General features: G+C 30.8%; 1 protein-coding gene across 1 annotated transcript; it reads left to right on the forward strand.

Annotated features, from left to right (window-relative positions):
• Positions 1 to 6,758: 6,758 nt before the first annotated feature.
• Positions 6,759 to 8,953, forward strand: LOC107494311 (transcription factor MYB54-like). The gene is made up of 3 exons (XM_016115369.3): positions 6,759 to 7,615; positions 7,699 to 8,124; positions 8,215 to 8,953. The coding sequence occupies exons 1-3, from the start codon at positions 7,108 to 7,110 to the stop codon at positions 8,463 to 8,465; spliced, it is 1,185 nt and encodes a 394-aa protein (XP_015970855.1). The 5' UTR covers positions 6,759 to 7,107; the 3' UTR covers positions 8,466 to 8,953.
• The last annotated feature ends 4,099 nt before the right edge of the window (positions 8,954 to 13,052 follow it).

Genomic DNA, 13,052 nt, shown 5'->3' on the forward strand with positions numbered 1-13,052 from the left:
ATATTATAAAAAGACAAATTAACCTTAAACAAGTGAATATATATATAAAATTAATAGATATTCAATTTTGATAATAAATTACAAATTTAATTAAAAAAAGTAATGTCATTTTGATGTCAAAAAATGGATAATCATTTCAATTTTATTTGTTTTGTTTTGTTTTGAGACGAATAACGAAAAAGTATATACTGATGCGAGTAATATAATTTTACACCCGTCACCAAATTAAATTAAAAAATACGAATCATAATAAATAATATATATAGGAGTGAGTAGTGATTGATTTTTCAGTTCAAAAATAAGATTTTTTATTTAAATTTATATATCTTGATAAAATAATGATTGAATCATAAATTCAAAAAATTTCTCATATGGACTTAGTCTATCCCTTTGAATTTTGAAATCAGATTTATTTATGTATTAACTATAATGTATAAATACTGACATAGATACGAATCGGATACGAGATACGATATGATACGATACAAAATACGTTTTTTTATAAGACATGGGATATGATATATATAAAATATAAATTATTTTTTAGATAAATTGTAATGATATTTTAATATTTTTATATTAAAATATAAATTAATTTTTTTAATTATATAAAATATTTAAAATATTTCTTGTTTTAATAAATAATAATAATATATACTATTTTTAAATTTATTTCAAAAATATATATTAAGAACAAAATTAAACACATTAATACGTAATAGTATTTAAGTGTGTTTAAATATATTTGAATAAAAAAATTATTTTTTTATTAAGACATAATTGAATATAAAAAATACACATATCAAATCAGTATTGCGTCTATTTAAAATATAATGTATCTAGTATGTAGATATAATAACTCAGCAAAATGTCATATTGTGTTAAACTATAAGTAACTTTCATTCCATTTCATCTTAATTATTGTCATGTAATTCATTGTTATGTCGCTTATTAATTAGTTTTCCCTGACCAAAGAGGCGTGAGAATTAGTACCCTTTTTATTTCTACTATTTGGGACAAAGGAGGAAGAGTGGGGAGTCAAATTCAAAATAAATATAGATAATCTCAATCCATTTTATATGCCAGTCAAACTGAAAATAGAACGATGAAATTGATTCAAACATACGTCAGATTAAAGTGATATTTTTATTTGAAAAATAAACTGATTAAATTGAAGCAAGTAGGAAGGAGCAGTTCGCTGATACGTTAAAATAAACAAGGGCGTAATTATTGAATTACAGCAATACTAGGGAATTAAGAGAATATTAGTAAAAAATTAGTCAAATATTTTTAAGTGAATTTAAAATTTTTATGTGAATAGTACTTATGTTAAGTATTAAGATATTTTTTTTATTAAGTATTAGAATATTTTTTTTTTCATACTAAATAGATATTTTTTATATATTTTATAAATTTTTTTATATACTAAAAATTGAAATTATTGGAAGCAAAATTTTGTGATTTCCACTCTAATTCTCTATCGTATAATTATAAATTAATTAAATTATTTACTTTTTTATTGATCCCTTCTTGTTTTCATATACTTTTCTATTGAATTAACTTTTCCATTGTTTTTTCTCGAAAGAGAGTCTGGAATGGAAAAAAAGGTTAACGATTAATTGATAAATTAACAAAGCTAATTATCTATTGGAAAGAGAATGATAGACGGATATCACGAGGGTTATATTATGATGGGTTTGGTTAATTAATCTATAGTCTAATCAAGTTTAACGCGATGAAGATATCACATTATTCTCGTTTTTTTTGGTGACCGAACAAAAAATCCAAACAAACAAGCAAAAAAATTATTCTTGTTTTATGCACCTAATTTTTTTTCTTTCTCTCTTTTTAATTTAGTTTTATATCTAACGCCGTTATATATATATATTTATTGGTGTATATAATAACTAATTAATTTTGTTACGAGTCATTTATGTAAAAGTAAATATTGTTAAAATATATTATGATCAATTAGTATTTAGTAGACTAATTTAGCATATTTGAATATTTATTATAAGATATTACGTTTTTATTATTTCAATTCTCTTAACACCTATAAATATCTTTCTATATTGTATTATTTTATATAATTTCAATACACACAAATCTTTTTTTTACTGCTCTCTCGCTCTTACTCTTTTTAACATGGTATCAGAACTATAGTATCTTCTTTAAAGATGATAGGTTGTTTTTCTTTTGGTAAAATTACCGTATTTTCACACTTTTTTCTATGCCATTTTTTTCTTTTTGTCATTCGTTTGATACTTTTTCACCTCACCGATTAGCTTATTCTTTCTATCTTGTGTCTTTCCGAGTCTAATGAATTAAACATACACCACTGTCATTCGCTACTTACGTATTTCTCATGAAAAAGCCAAATATTTTTCGTCATCTTCCGACATTTTACCATCTCTTCGCAATTTGCCACTTTTTTCGGTAGTGTTTAGGCAGTCCGCCATCTTTTCATCAATTTCGTCTGCGCTTTCCTTATGCCAGTTTCGTCTGCATTTTTCTTGTGAAAATTTGTTCTGTGCTTTCTTTGCGGCAGTTCCATCTACGCTTTCTTCCAGCAGTTCCGTTTGCACTTCCTTCCGTCAGTTTTATCTATACCTGTTCTATCAGTTTATGCAGTTTTTTTCTTTATTTTGTTGTTTTAAATAAGTTTCAAACTCAAGTTGAGTTTGAGGGAAAATATTAGAATATATTAGGATTAATTAGTATTCAATAGACGCTACAAGAAATTACTAAAATAGCGACCGATTTTAGCGATTGATATAAGATTTATAGGAGCAGAAAAATTTTGGTCGCTAAATTGGTTGCTAAGTTTCATTCAATGACTGATTTTAGCGACCAATGAAAATGGTCACTAATAGCAACCGATTTGGCAACCGATAATATTTTTCTTCGACCAAAATGAAATTGTCGCTAAAATTAGTCGCTATTTTTTGGTTTGGCGACTGATTTACCAACCAAAATAGAAAATTTCATCTTTGGTTCTTTTGGTCACAAAATCGGTCGCTATTTTTAATTTAGCGACCGATTTAGCAACCAACAAAGAAATAGCTAAAACTAGTTGGTCGCTAATTCAGTCGGTATGCTAAGTTAGCGACAAATTTTAGAGACCAATTAAAAAATGTTGTTTCAAAGATGGCGGTCGCTAAATCGGTCACTATTTCTAAATTTAGCGACCAATTCAACGACAGAAATACAAAAATAGTGTTATAAACTAATCTATCGCTAAATCGGTCTCTAGTTTAAATAAACGGAAGGTACTAAGTTAATCTAACCCTAACCTAGCCACACCATCTTCAGATTCCTCACACTTCTCACTAACCCTAATGTGACTACCGCCGGAAGCACAACACCCTCTCCTTTTGCGCTGTCTTCTTGTAACATGCTTCTGAGTTGAGTAGCTTTTATCTTGGATGGAATGACACTTTTATTTTATTTTATTTTTTAATTTTATAAGATATCTTGGTCCTTACGCCAAGATATACCCTTGTTAGTTTATTGTTTCAATCATACCTTCTTTTAATCACACTAGGATTTTCTAATTTGCTTTAGTTAGTGAAATCCATTTCTAATGTTTTTTTAGAATATCTTTGAGTGGTTTGGAGCAGCAGTTCAATGTTGTTAATCTAAAAGAGTATTTTAAGTTACTTTGGCCATTATTGTTTGAGTATTCGGGATCACACATTTGATTTCTATTGGTTTAAGACATTCTTTTATCTATATTTTTTATACTTATTGCATCATGTATGTGTGTCTACATTATATATGTTTACTCTAAGATAATTTTCAATCAGTTTCTGCAGAACAATAACTAGCATTTACGCTCAACTTCTATTTGCGTTATAGTTAATCTCACTCTTCTTGAAAGTCCCCATGCATTTAGTCGAATTATGATTTTGCGTAGGCTTGACATAGTTTTTAAAATACAGAGGATGGTCAATGATTCTCACATGGATGTGAAGGTCTTTTATTCTTCATCCCAAACTGAATTCATTTCACACTTTGTTAAGTATTATGTTAATTTTCTTCTATTGCTGCAGCTTCGTGCAAGACATGCATTTGGACATATTATTATTTTTGGTGATAGCTAAATCTAATCAAATTATTGGATACAATCCCTTCGACACATGCAAAGATGGGAGATTTCAATAGAAATTGTATTCTTTTATATTCACATCTTATGTGTATTGCATCCTGCATTCAAAATCAGCTTTCAATATGGTATGTTAATTTTTTTCAGTAGATGATGTTCAATAGGGCACTTTGTTTACCAAGAAATTTTCGTAGAAGATGAAAGTTTTCTATTATGTCATATGTCTGATTGCTTCTTTAATGTTTCTCTTTCCAGGTGTATCAAATTGCATTAGTTTTTCTTTTTTAACCAATCAGAGCTGTGTGAAAAGTTTTCTGATTCCATAAGCACTCCTAACCACGTTACTTTCAGTATCTCATTTTCTTAACTGCAAATAATATTATGTGCTACTTTTTGTAAATCAAAAGATCAATGTAGATTTACAGGCTTAGTGTTGTAAGATATGAGTAGTAAATATACCATGTACCATGAATTTGGATTGTGAATCATAAATTTGATATACTTATAAATTTTGTCTCTTTTAATTTCTATATTTCGATATAGATATTGTGAATATTTATGAATTTTGTCTGTTTTAATTTCTATATTTTGATATAGATATTGTGAATAATTAGTAAAATTCTATAATTAGAAAATCAGTAACAGTGACCGATTTTAGATTTTCAGGTCAGACATAAGCGAGCGATTTAGCGACCAAGAAGTTGGTTGCTATTTAGCAACCGATTTTCTCAGTGACCAATTTAGCAACAAAAAAGTGGTCGCCATTTAGTGATCGATTTTATTAGCGATTAATTTAGCAATTAATATCGTTTGGTACTAGTTTGCTAGCATTGGTTGAAAATCGGTCGCTAACGGTTAGCGACCAAAGTTAGTCGCTATTTTCAAATTAGCGACTAGGGTTTTAGCGACCACTAGAATCGGTTGCTAAATTGGTCGTTATTCTGGTAATTTCTTGTAGAGAATTATTTAGCCTATCTAAATATTTATTATAGGATTTTACGTCTTTATTATTTCGATTCTCTTATCAACTATAAATACTCTTCTATATTGTATCATAATATCATTCCACATAATTTGAATACACACAAATCCTTTCTTTACTGCTCTCTCTTATCTTTCAAACAAATATAATTGACACCGCTAAATGTTTATGGTCATTTTAATATGTTTATGCTACGATGGTTATAATAACTATGGTATTTTAAAAAATGATGTTAAAATTAAAGTAATATATTTTTATTATTTTAGCAATATTTTTTAAAAAGTGTTGCTAAAAAAAATATAATTTTAATTGTTACGGTTATTATAGTAACTATAGTATTTTAAAAAATAATGTTAAAATTTAAAAAATATTTTTTTTATTATTTTAGTAACATTTTTTAAAAAATATTGTCAAAAAATATAATTTTAATTTTAACAACAATTACATAACTAATATATATATATCGATTGATTAGAAAATAATAAAAAAATAAAATTTCAGAATCTTAAATAGTAAATTACATAATTTTTCTTTAAGAAATATTTTTTAAGATTCGATACAGCGGTTCAAAACAGTGTACTTTTAGTAACATAACTCTCTTTTGGGTTAGTTAGTTGGTGTATAATAAAACTCACTCTCTTTTGATACGAAAAGTAAATTGGGTGTTTAATTGCGGGTACCTATTTCTCTCTTCAATTTAATGTTCCACACACACGTACGCGCAAATAAAAATAATAAAGAAAATGAAAGAATGCAAAAGAAGAAGTAAAGCGAGGAGGGGTAAAAAAGGATACGTGGAAAGACGTGAAGGGGAAGAGGGTGGTACGGTGGTGAGATTGATGATTTTAACAGTGTCGAGTTTAATATAAGGTTAGAATTCGTGTGGGTGTGTTTTCCGTTTTGTTTGAAAAAGCAAAAGTGGTTTGAGAAAGAGACAAAGAGATTCTGGTTTTTATGCCCAAAACCCGAGAGAACACCCCAAACCAAGCATTTGTTTAGTGACAACCCACACGAGCGGTTCTCGAACTCCATGCACTGCACAATGCACATCATCATGGACTTTTCTACACCCAAAATACAACCAAATCGTAAAGTACCAATAACACTCTCATACTTTACTACACTATCCAAATATTAAAAATACGGGAAATACTTTAAAATTTTAAAAATATAAATGTAAAGAATATTTAAGAGATAAAAAGAATATTCACAATTCAACTATATATGTATATAAAAGATTAATTATAAAATCGGATATTACTATAGAATATATATTATAATATATGTATCTATTTATACATAAATATTTACGGTTTGATTTAATTTTATTTACAGTAGTTTTTTATTTTATACATGCAGTTTATTTAAGTTAAGAGGGGAGAACTGCAAGACCAGTCTCAAAATAAGGACCCCCCTGAATCCTGATCTGATTTCTTTTCTTTCTCATAGAAACAGAGAATTGAAAATACGGTGAATAGAATCGTGTGAGTTACTCTCTTTTTTTTCTCACCTTTTAATTTAATTCCGTTATTGCTGTAAAATAAAAATAAAAAATAAAAAGAAAGTAAGAAGAAGCATAATTCAACTCTCTTCCATGCTTACAAACATCCCCTTCTATATTTTTGCTATTCCTCTTCTTTAAAAACAAGGGTGTTTTGGTGTTTCTTCTCATTCCTTCTTCCTTTCAGGTTCCACCCCTATTACTCTTCTTCCTTCATTCTCTTCTTTTCTTTATTCCTCTCTCTCTCTCTCTCTCATCAATCATGGGTAAAAGAGAGAGAATATACAAACACAGTGCTATCAAGTCCTCAACTTTCACGCTTTTGATTCTCACACCCTTCTCCCTTTTATCCTTCATCTAACACATAACCAGTAATCATCTTAAAAAAGAAAGACAGACACATTCACTGTTCTTTCTCTTGCATTGTGTTGAAGCTTGAACCTCCTTTAACTTCTGGTTCCAAAGTTGGAACCTTTTGCTCCTATTTAGCTCAGTTTCCTTCTCTGGTTCTTTCTGGCCATGATGATGAGCTCACAGCACTTCAACAACGGTGGAAGTGATGGTGGTGGCAGGTTCTTCCCTTCACTCCCTGTTCCTCCTTCTTCTTTTCCCCTTGTTGTTCCTCCTCCTCCACCTTCTCTGTCCAACACTTCAGGGGTTGTTGTGATGGGTCATCATCATCATCATCATGCAAATGGGGTAGAGGATCCTGAACTTATCATGATGGGGCTTCAGATTTTGAGCTCTTCAAAGTGGAAAATGGGAACCAACAACAACAGTGAAAACAAGAGCTTGTCTTTGAAGATTGGCGACGAGGAAGATGAAATAGATGGAGGAGAAGAAAGAGAAGAAGGTAATAATAAAGGGCCTTGTTCTTCTTCTTCCAATGGAGGAAAAATTGGGCATGTGAAACTCTGTGCTAGAGGCCATTGGAGACCTGCTGAAGATGCACAACTCAAGGCCCTTGTTTCTCAATATGGCCCTCAAAACTGGAACCTCATTGCAGAACATCTCAAAGGAAGATCAGGTAATAATAATAATAATAATAATATTTGTTTGAAATCTCTAAATCTAACAAGCATCCATTGATGTTTGTTGTTGTGATTTCAGGTAAGAGTTGTAGACTAAGGTGGTTTAATCAGCTAGATCCAAGAATTAACAGAAGAGCTTTCTGTGAAGAAGAAGAGGAGAGACTCTTAACTGCACACAGAATGTATGGTAACAAATGGGCCATGATTGCAAGACTGTTCCCTGGAAGAACAGATAATGCAGTCAAGAATCACTGGCATGTGATCATGGCACGAAAACAGAGAGAGCAATCAAGCATGTATAGAAGGAGAAAACCTACTCATGTGTTTTCTCCTCCTTCTGTTGAAGAAGAAGGTGGTGTTCTTCTTCCTCCACCCAAGGCTTTGGAATTGACTCTATCATCAAACAATAATAATGTAGCCAGTGATGATCAGTTAACTATCTCAGATGAATCTGTCTCAACAGAACTAACTGCTCCAACTTCATTTTTTCATAAGATTGGTGAAGGTCAACATTTTTTATTTGGCCTAATTAAATTACTGTTGCTAGTTAGATGAATACTAATATATGGTTTTTGTGGTGTGGGATTAATTGCAGGTGTGGGTGGAATGAATGTAGGTTATGAGAAATTCTATGGTGGTTGGAATAATGGAAAACTTAAGTGTGTGGACCAATCAAATTTTTCAGAATCAAATAACTCATCATCAGAAGTCTCAGTATCTGAGTCAGTAGGCACCACCAATAGGTCCTATCTCTCAATTTCTGGAGAGAGTGAAAACCATAACATCAGGAACAAGATTAACAACATGCCAGCATTCATTGATTTTCTTGGGGTTGGAGCTACATAATTTCCAAGGGTTAGGAAAGTGAGGCTAAGCTAGCTAATAGGCATTGTTGTGTTTTGTTTTGGATGGCTTTGTGATGCATTCAAATGGGGTCTGTTGTTGTAGGGTCCTGTTTTGTATTTCCTTTTGTACAGTTAGTTCCATAAAAGGCTAAAAGTAACTAAAGTAAAAAAGTGCAATCAATAGAGGGATGAACAAACAAAAATTTGGAGAGAGAGAGAGAAAAAAAAAAAAAAGAAGGAAAGAGGTTAATATTTAGTACTTAGTAGTTAGTAGTATGACATGTTTGTTATGATCTTATGACTCATGATGAGTAGTTATGAGATTCAAAAAGGTATGCTATTTTTTTTTTTCAAGAAAAAATATTCTTGTACTCATTTTTCTCAAACTACTCTTTTATATATGTCATTAGGTGAGTTCATATGCTCTTTTAGATACATTAATTTTTTTAAGAATTAATTTACTAAAAGATAAAAAATGGCACTCAGGCACACAAAAATAAAGCGTAAATTGTGGGATATCATTGAAACATAAGTACCTGTGTTGTCAAAAGATTTTTTTACGATTTTTTAAGTATGAAATGAGTCATGTATCCACTTTGGTATTTTATTGAAAAAAATAGTGATATTATTCTTTCATTCATAAAAAATTTCGCTATTTTAGAATGTATCAGGATCATCCAATAAAAAAGATTTTAATTTTTTCAAATGAACAATTGCAGACTTATTAATTCTAACAACAGATTACAAACTGGATCATTTGGATTTTTTAATTCATAAATATGAATGTCAGACCTATGAATAAGAATACTTCTCAAACTCAAAAAGAAAAAGTTAAAATGTAAAATTTAGAAAAGAATTACATCTAAAAAATATAATATATGTAATTTAATCTGATAATTATATATTATTTTCACGAGTTGAATATTAGTTTATAATGGAGAGACCTTAAAAACAGTGAGTATTACCACCACACTTGTAATATTTTTCTTTTACTTGCTATTTTAACTTTTGTTTTTTGGACTGAACCTGCTATAGAAGAAGCGGGTTGAGGGGGGCATTGTTAGGCTGTGTCACTTTTGGCATTTTGTTATTAATCTGAAGCCAAAGTTTCTTGACTATAGGGACTGGTCATTATTTCCATGACTCGCTCACCACCCTGGAACATGTTTTTGAAAGGCTTTTCTCAATGTTGCATCTTGTCATTGGGTTTGGTGACTTTTCTTTTGGCTATTATATGAGTGTTTGGTATTAGATGTTTGACCATATTTGACATGCACCGGCAATTATTCCTATCTATTATTAATATATGGTTCAATTAATTCTTTTGTAACAATTACTAGATGATTGGGTTTGTTTTTGGCTAGTACTAATGTTTAATTATTAACATTTATAGTATATTTCCAGCTAATTAATAATAAACTTTCAAACCTACAAATGAGAGATATGCTGGCGATCATGGTTTGTGTTCATCAGCGCGGATATCATACATCATTTGTATCTAAAATAATTTATACAATGATACATCCTGAATAATGGCAATCTACATAGTTATATTTATGGTTAAATAAGTATTTTTTTTACCACTATTTTTTTTATAGATTGAGTAAATGAACATTTTTGGCTCCTTAAACTTTTCTTTTGACAAAATGACAATAAAAAAATGATATTTGATATTCCAAAGATCATCTCAATAGATTAAATATATTATATATTTTTTTAAAAGTGACAAACAACTCATGTATTTGATCTAATTATGTCATTTGAGTTATAACTTATTGGCTAAAAAATTATTTAAAAGATATATAAAAAAATGAAAAAATAATTGATTACTAGAGCTTTTTATTTTAATTTTCTTGATATGTTTGCTATTAATTAAAAAAAAAACAAAAGAAGTTCACTTGATGTAAAATCACTGAATTTAGAGTGAAAAGATCTTATTTTTTAAGTAGTTGTAAATAAAATAGTTTTAAAATATAAGTTTTAGAGTCTTTTTAAATACATATTCTAACAATGGGTGTATTTTTCAAACTGAAATCAACTTTAAAAGCCAAAATATCATTTTTTAGGGTTATTTTGTAAAAAGTAAAATTTTTGGAGGTCGTCAAACTAGTAATTTTTATTCTAAAATTTTTGCTAAGGTGGATGCATGGTCAGTCATTTGAGTATGCCCTTTTATCCAGAGCACCCGTATGGAGAGTTGCTGTTCTGATTAATAACTTAGGAAACTTGATATCTCTCAACAATGTTGAGTAATTAATAAAATGAAAAATTACAGCAATGTCTTTCTACTCAACAAATTTTTCATGAAAATAATCCTATGTTAAAAAGTTTCTGTCACTGTTGCTTAAGTAGATTAGAGTTGTTTACACTACAACAAAGGCGCAAAATACCGGCAGTTTTTTTTATTAGCGGTGGTTTAAAATCAAAGCTCGGCGACTCACTAGACCTCCATGGTTATGGACGCGGGGATTAGGTTTGGCGGTGGTTTTCAGCAACCGCTGGTATAACCGCCGCTAAATCAATATTTCGCGGCAATCGTTTCTACAAACCGCTGTTAAATGCGAGTGACACGATTTTCAGCATGTTTACTGGCAGTTCTAAAACCGCCGCTATTTACTTAGGTGTTTTCAAGTTGTCGCGTGTGTTGCGGCGATTTTTAAACCGCCACAAAACGGAACTAAGGTTTCGGGTATAATTACCGACGGTTGCAAACCGCCGCAATGTTGGACAGATTTTGCAAACTCTGAGGTACTTTTTGGCAGTTCAAAACCGCAGCTAAATTAAAAAAAATTAAAAAATATGAAATTTGGGTTTTTCTAAAAAGATCGTACAATTTTTTTAAAATATTATAGAACTATTTTTTTTACTTTTTAGATTTTCTATTATTTTAAGAGTTAATATTTTCAATCTTAGAATCTAAACTTGTAGCAAAAACAATACAATTATCCGCAAAACAAAATAATATATTTATGAAAATACGAAGAAAATAAATCTCTTGCAAAGAGTTGCATAGTCTAATTCAAAAAATGTTTTAATCAATCCAAAATATCTCCAATCCTAATATACTATATTTCACTCTATCATTCACAAAACTCATCCCTGCAGCGATGCCTGGTGATAACTCCTCACCCTGCCGTTGAAATAGATAAATCAGAGCACTCTCCATCGCCTGACTGTTTTTCTTCTCTGCTGCTGCCTCATCCTCCATCGCCTTCCTTTTTAACTTCTCGCCTTCCAACTCTGCCTGCAGTTCAAGCAGCTTCCTCTGGGTCTCCTCTACTTGGACTCTATTGCCCGGCGCATGTGAATTCGGACTGAAGATAGAGTTGACTAGGAGTCGGTGTAAAACCCACACCACGTACTCTATGATGGTGTTTTTGCGGAAAACAAATTTCCAACACACAAATCCAACCGGCAAGTGTACCGGGTCGCATCAAGTAATAATAACTCACTTAGAGTGAGGTCGATCCCACAGGGATTGATGGATCAAGCAATTTTAGTGGGTGATTAGTTTAGTCAAGCTAACATTGAAGTGAATTGTGTGAAACTGTAGCCAACAGAATGTAAATTTGCAGGAATTATAAAGTGCAGAAAGTAACTTGCATAGAAACTTAAAGAGCAAGAAAATAAAATAGCTAAAACTTAAATTGCAAGAAAAGTAAATTGCATGAAAAGTAAAGGGGGTTGGGTGTTGGAAATTAAAGAAGGCAATAGATTAAGCAACTAGAAATTTAAATTGCAGAAAATGTAAAAGTGCAGGAAATTAAATCAAGCTCAATGTGGACAGAAATGTGAAAGTGTAGAATGCAGGAAAGGAAATTGCAGAAAAGTGAACGTAGCAGAAGACTGAGATCAATTCTCAAATCTCAAAGAGCATTTGATAATTTCAATGAAACAGTAAAAAAAAAACAGAAGAGTAGCAAAGAGCTCAGCTAAATTGCAAAATAAAATTGATCTCAGGGAATCAAAGAGACTAGAAAACAAGTCTAGATCTCAATCCCTTCCTTGATCCAACAGCAAACAAGATGCAGGAAAATTAAAGATGAAAGCAGTAAGAGAACTTTGATTCAAATTTCAATTCACTTGAAAGTTGCAGAAGAAGAACAAGAGAAATCTTAGACCAAGAGGGAAACAGAATTCCTTCACTCCCAATCCAGATTCAAAACAGAAATGAAAACTAAGAGAGAGATCTCAAATCCTAATATTCCCTAGTGGAGCTCCTCCCCCTCTGAAATGAGAGTGATGCCTTTATATAGGCTTTTCAAAGTGAAAAATGAAAATGAAATTAAAATAAATTACAAAAATGAAAATCCTAATTTAATTGATCCATGTGCCTTTGAGTCATGTTGAGTGGGCTTTGCTTGCTTTGGATTTGAGGAGAAATGGGTTTGGTTGGCCTTGATTCAATTTGTTGAAGAATTGAATTAATGTGAATTTTGGTTGATTTTAGCCCATGTTGCTCGCAGGAGGCTGCCCTGCCCTTGTGGATGGCAGGGCAGAAAATTGGTGCATGGTGGTGCGTCCTTGGTGCGTGAGATGCTGCCCTGCCCGCGCCAAGGGCAGGGCAGGAAAAGTTGGTGCGCCAGAA

This window comes from Arachis duranensis, chromosome 6 (assembly GCF_000817695.3).
Source record: "Arachis duranensis cultivar V14167 chromosome 6, aradu.V14167.gnm2.J7QH, whole genome shotgun sequence".
NCBI lineage: Eukaryota > Viridiplantae > Streptophyta > Magnoliopsida > Fabales > Fabaceae > Arachis > Arachis duranensis.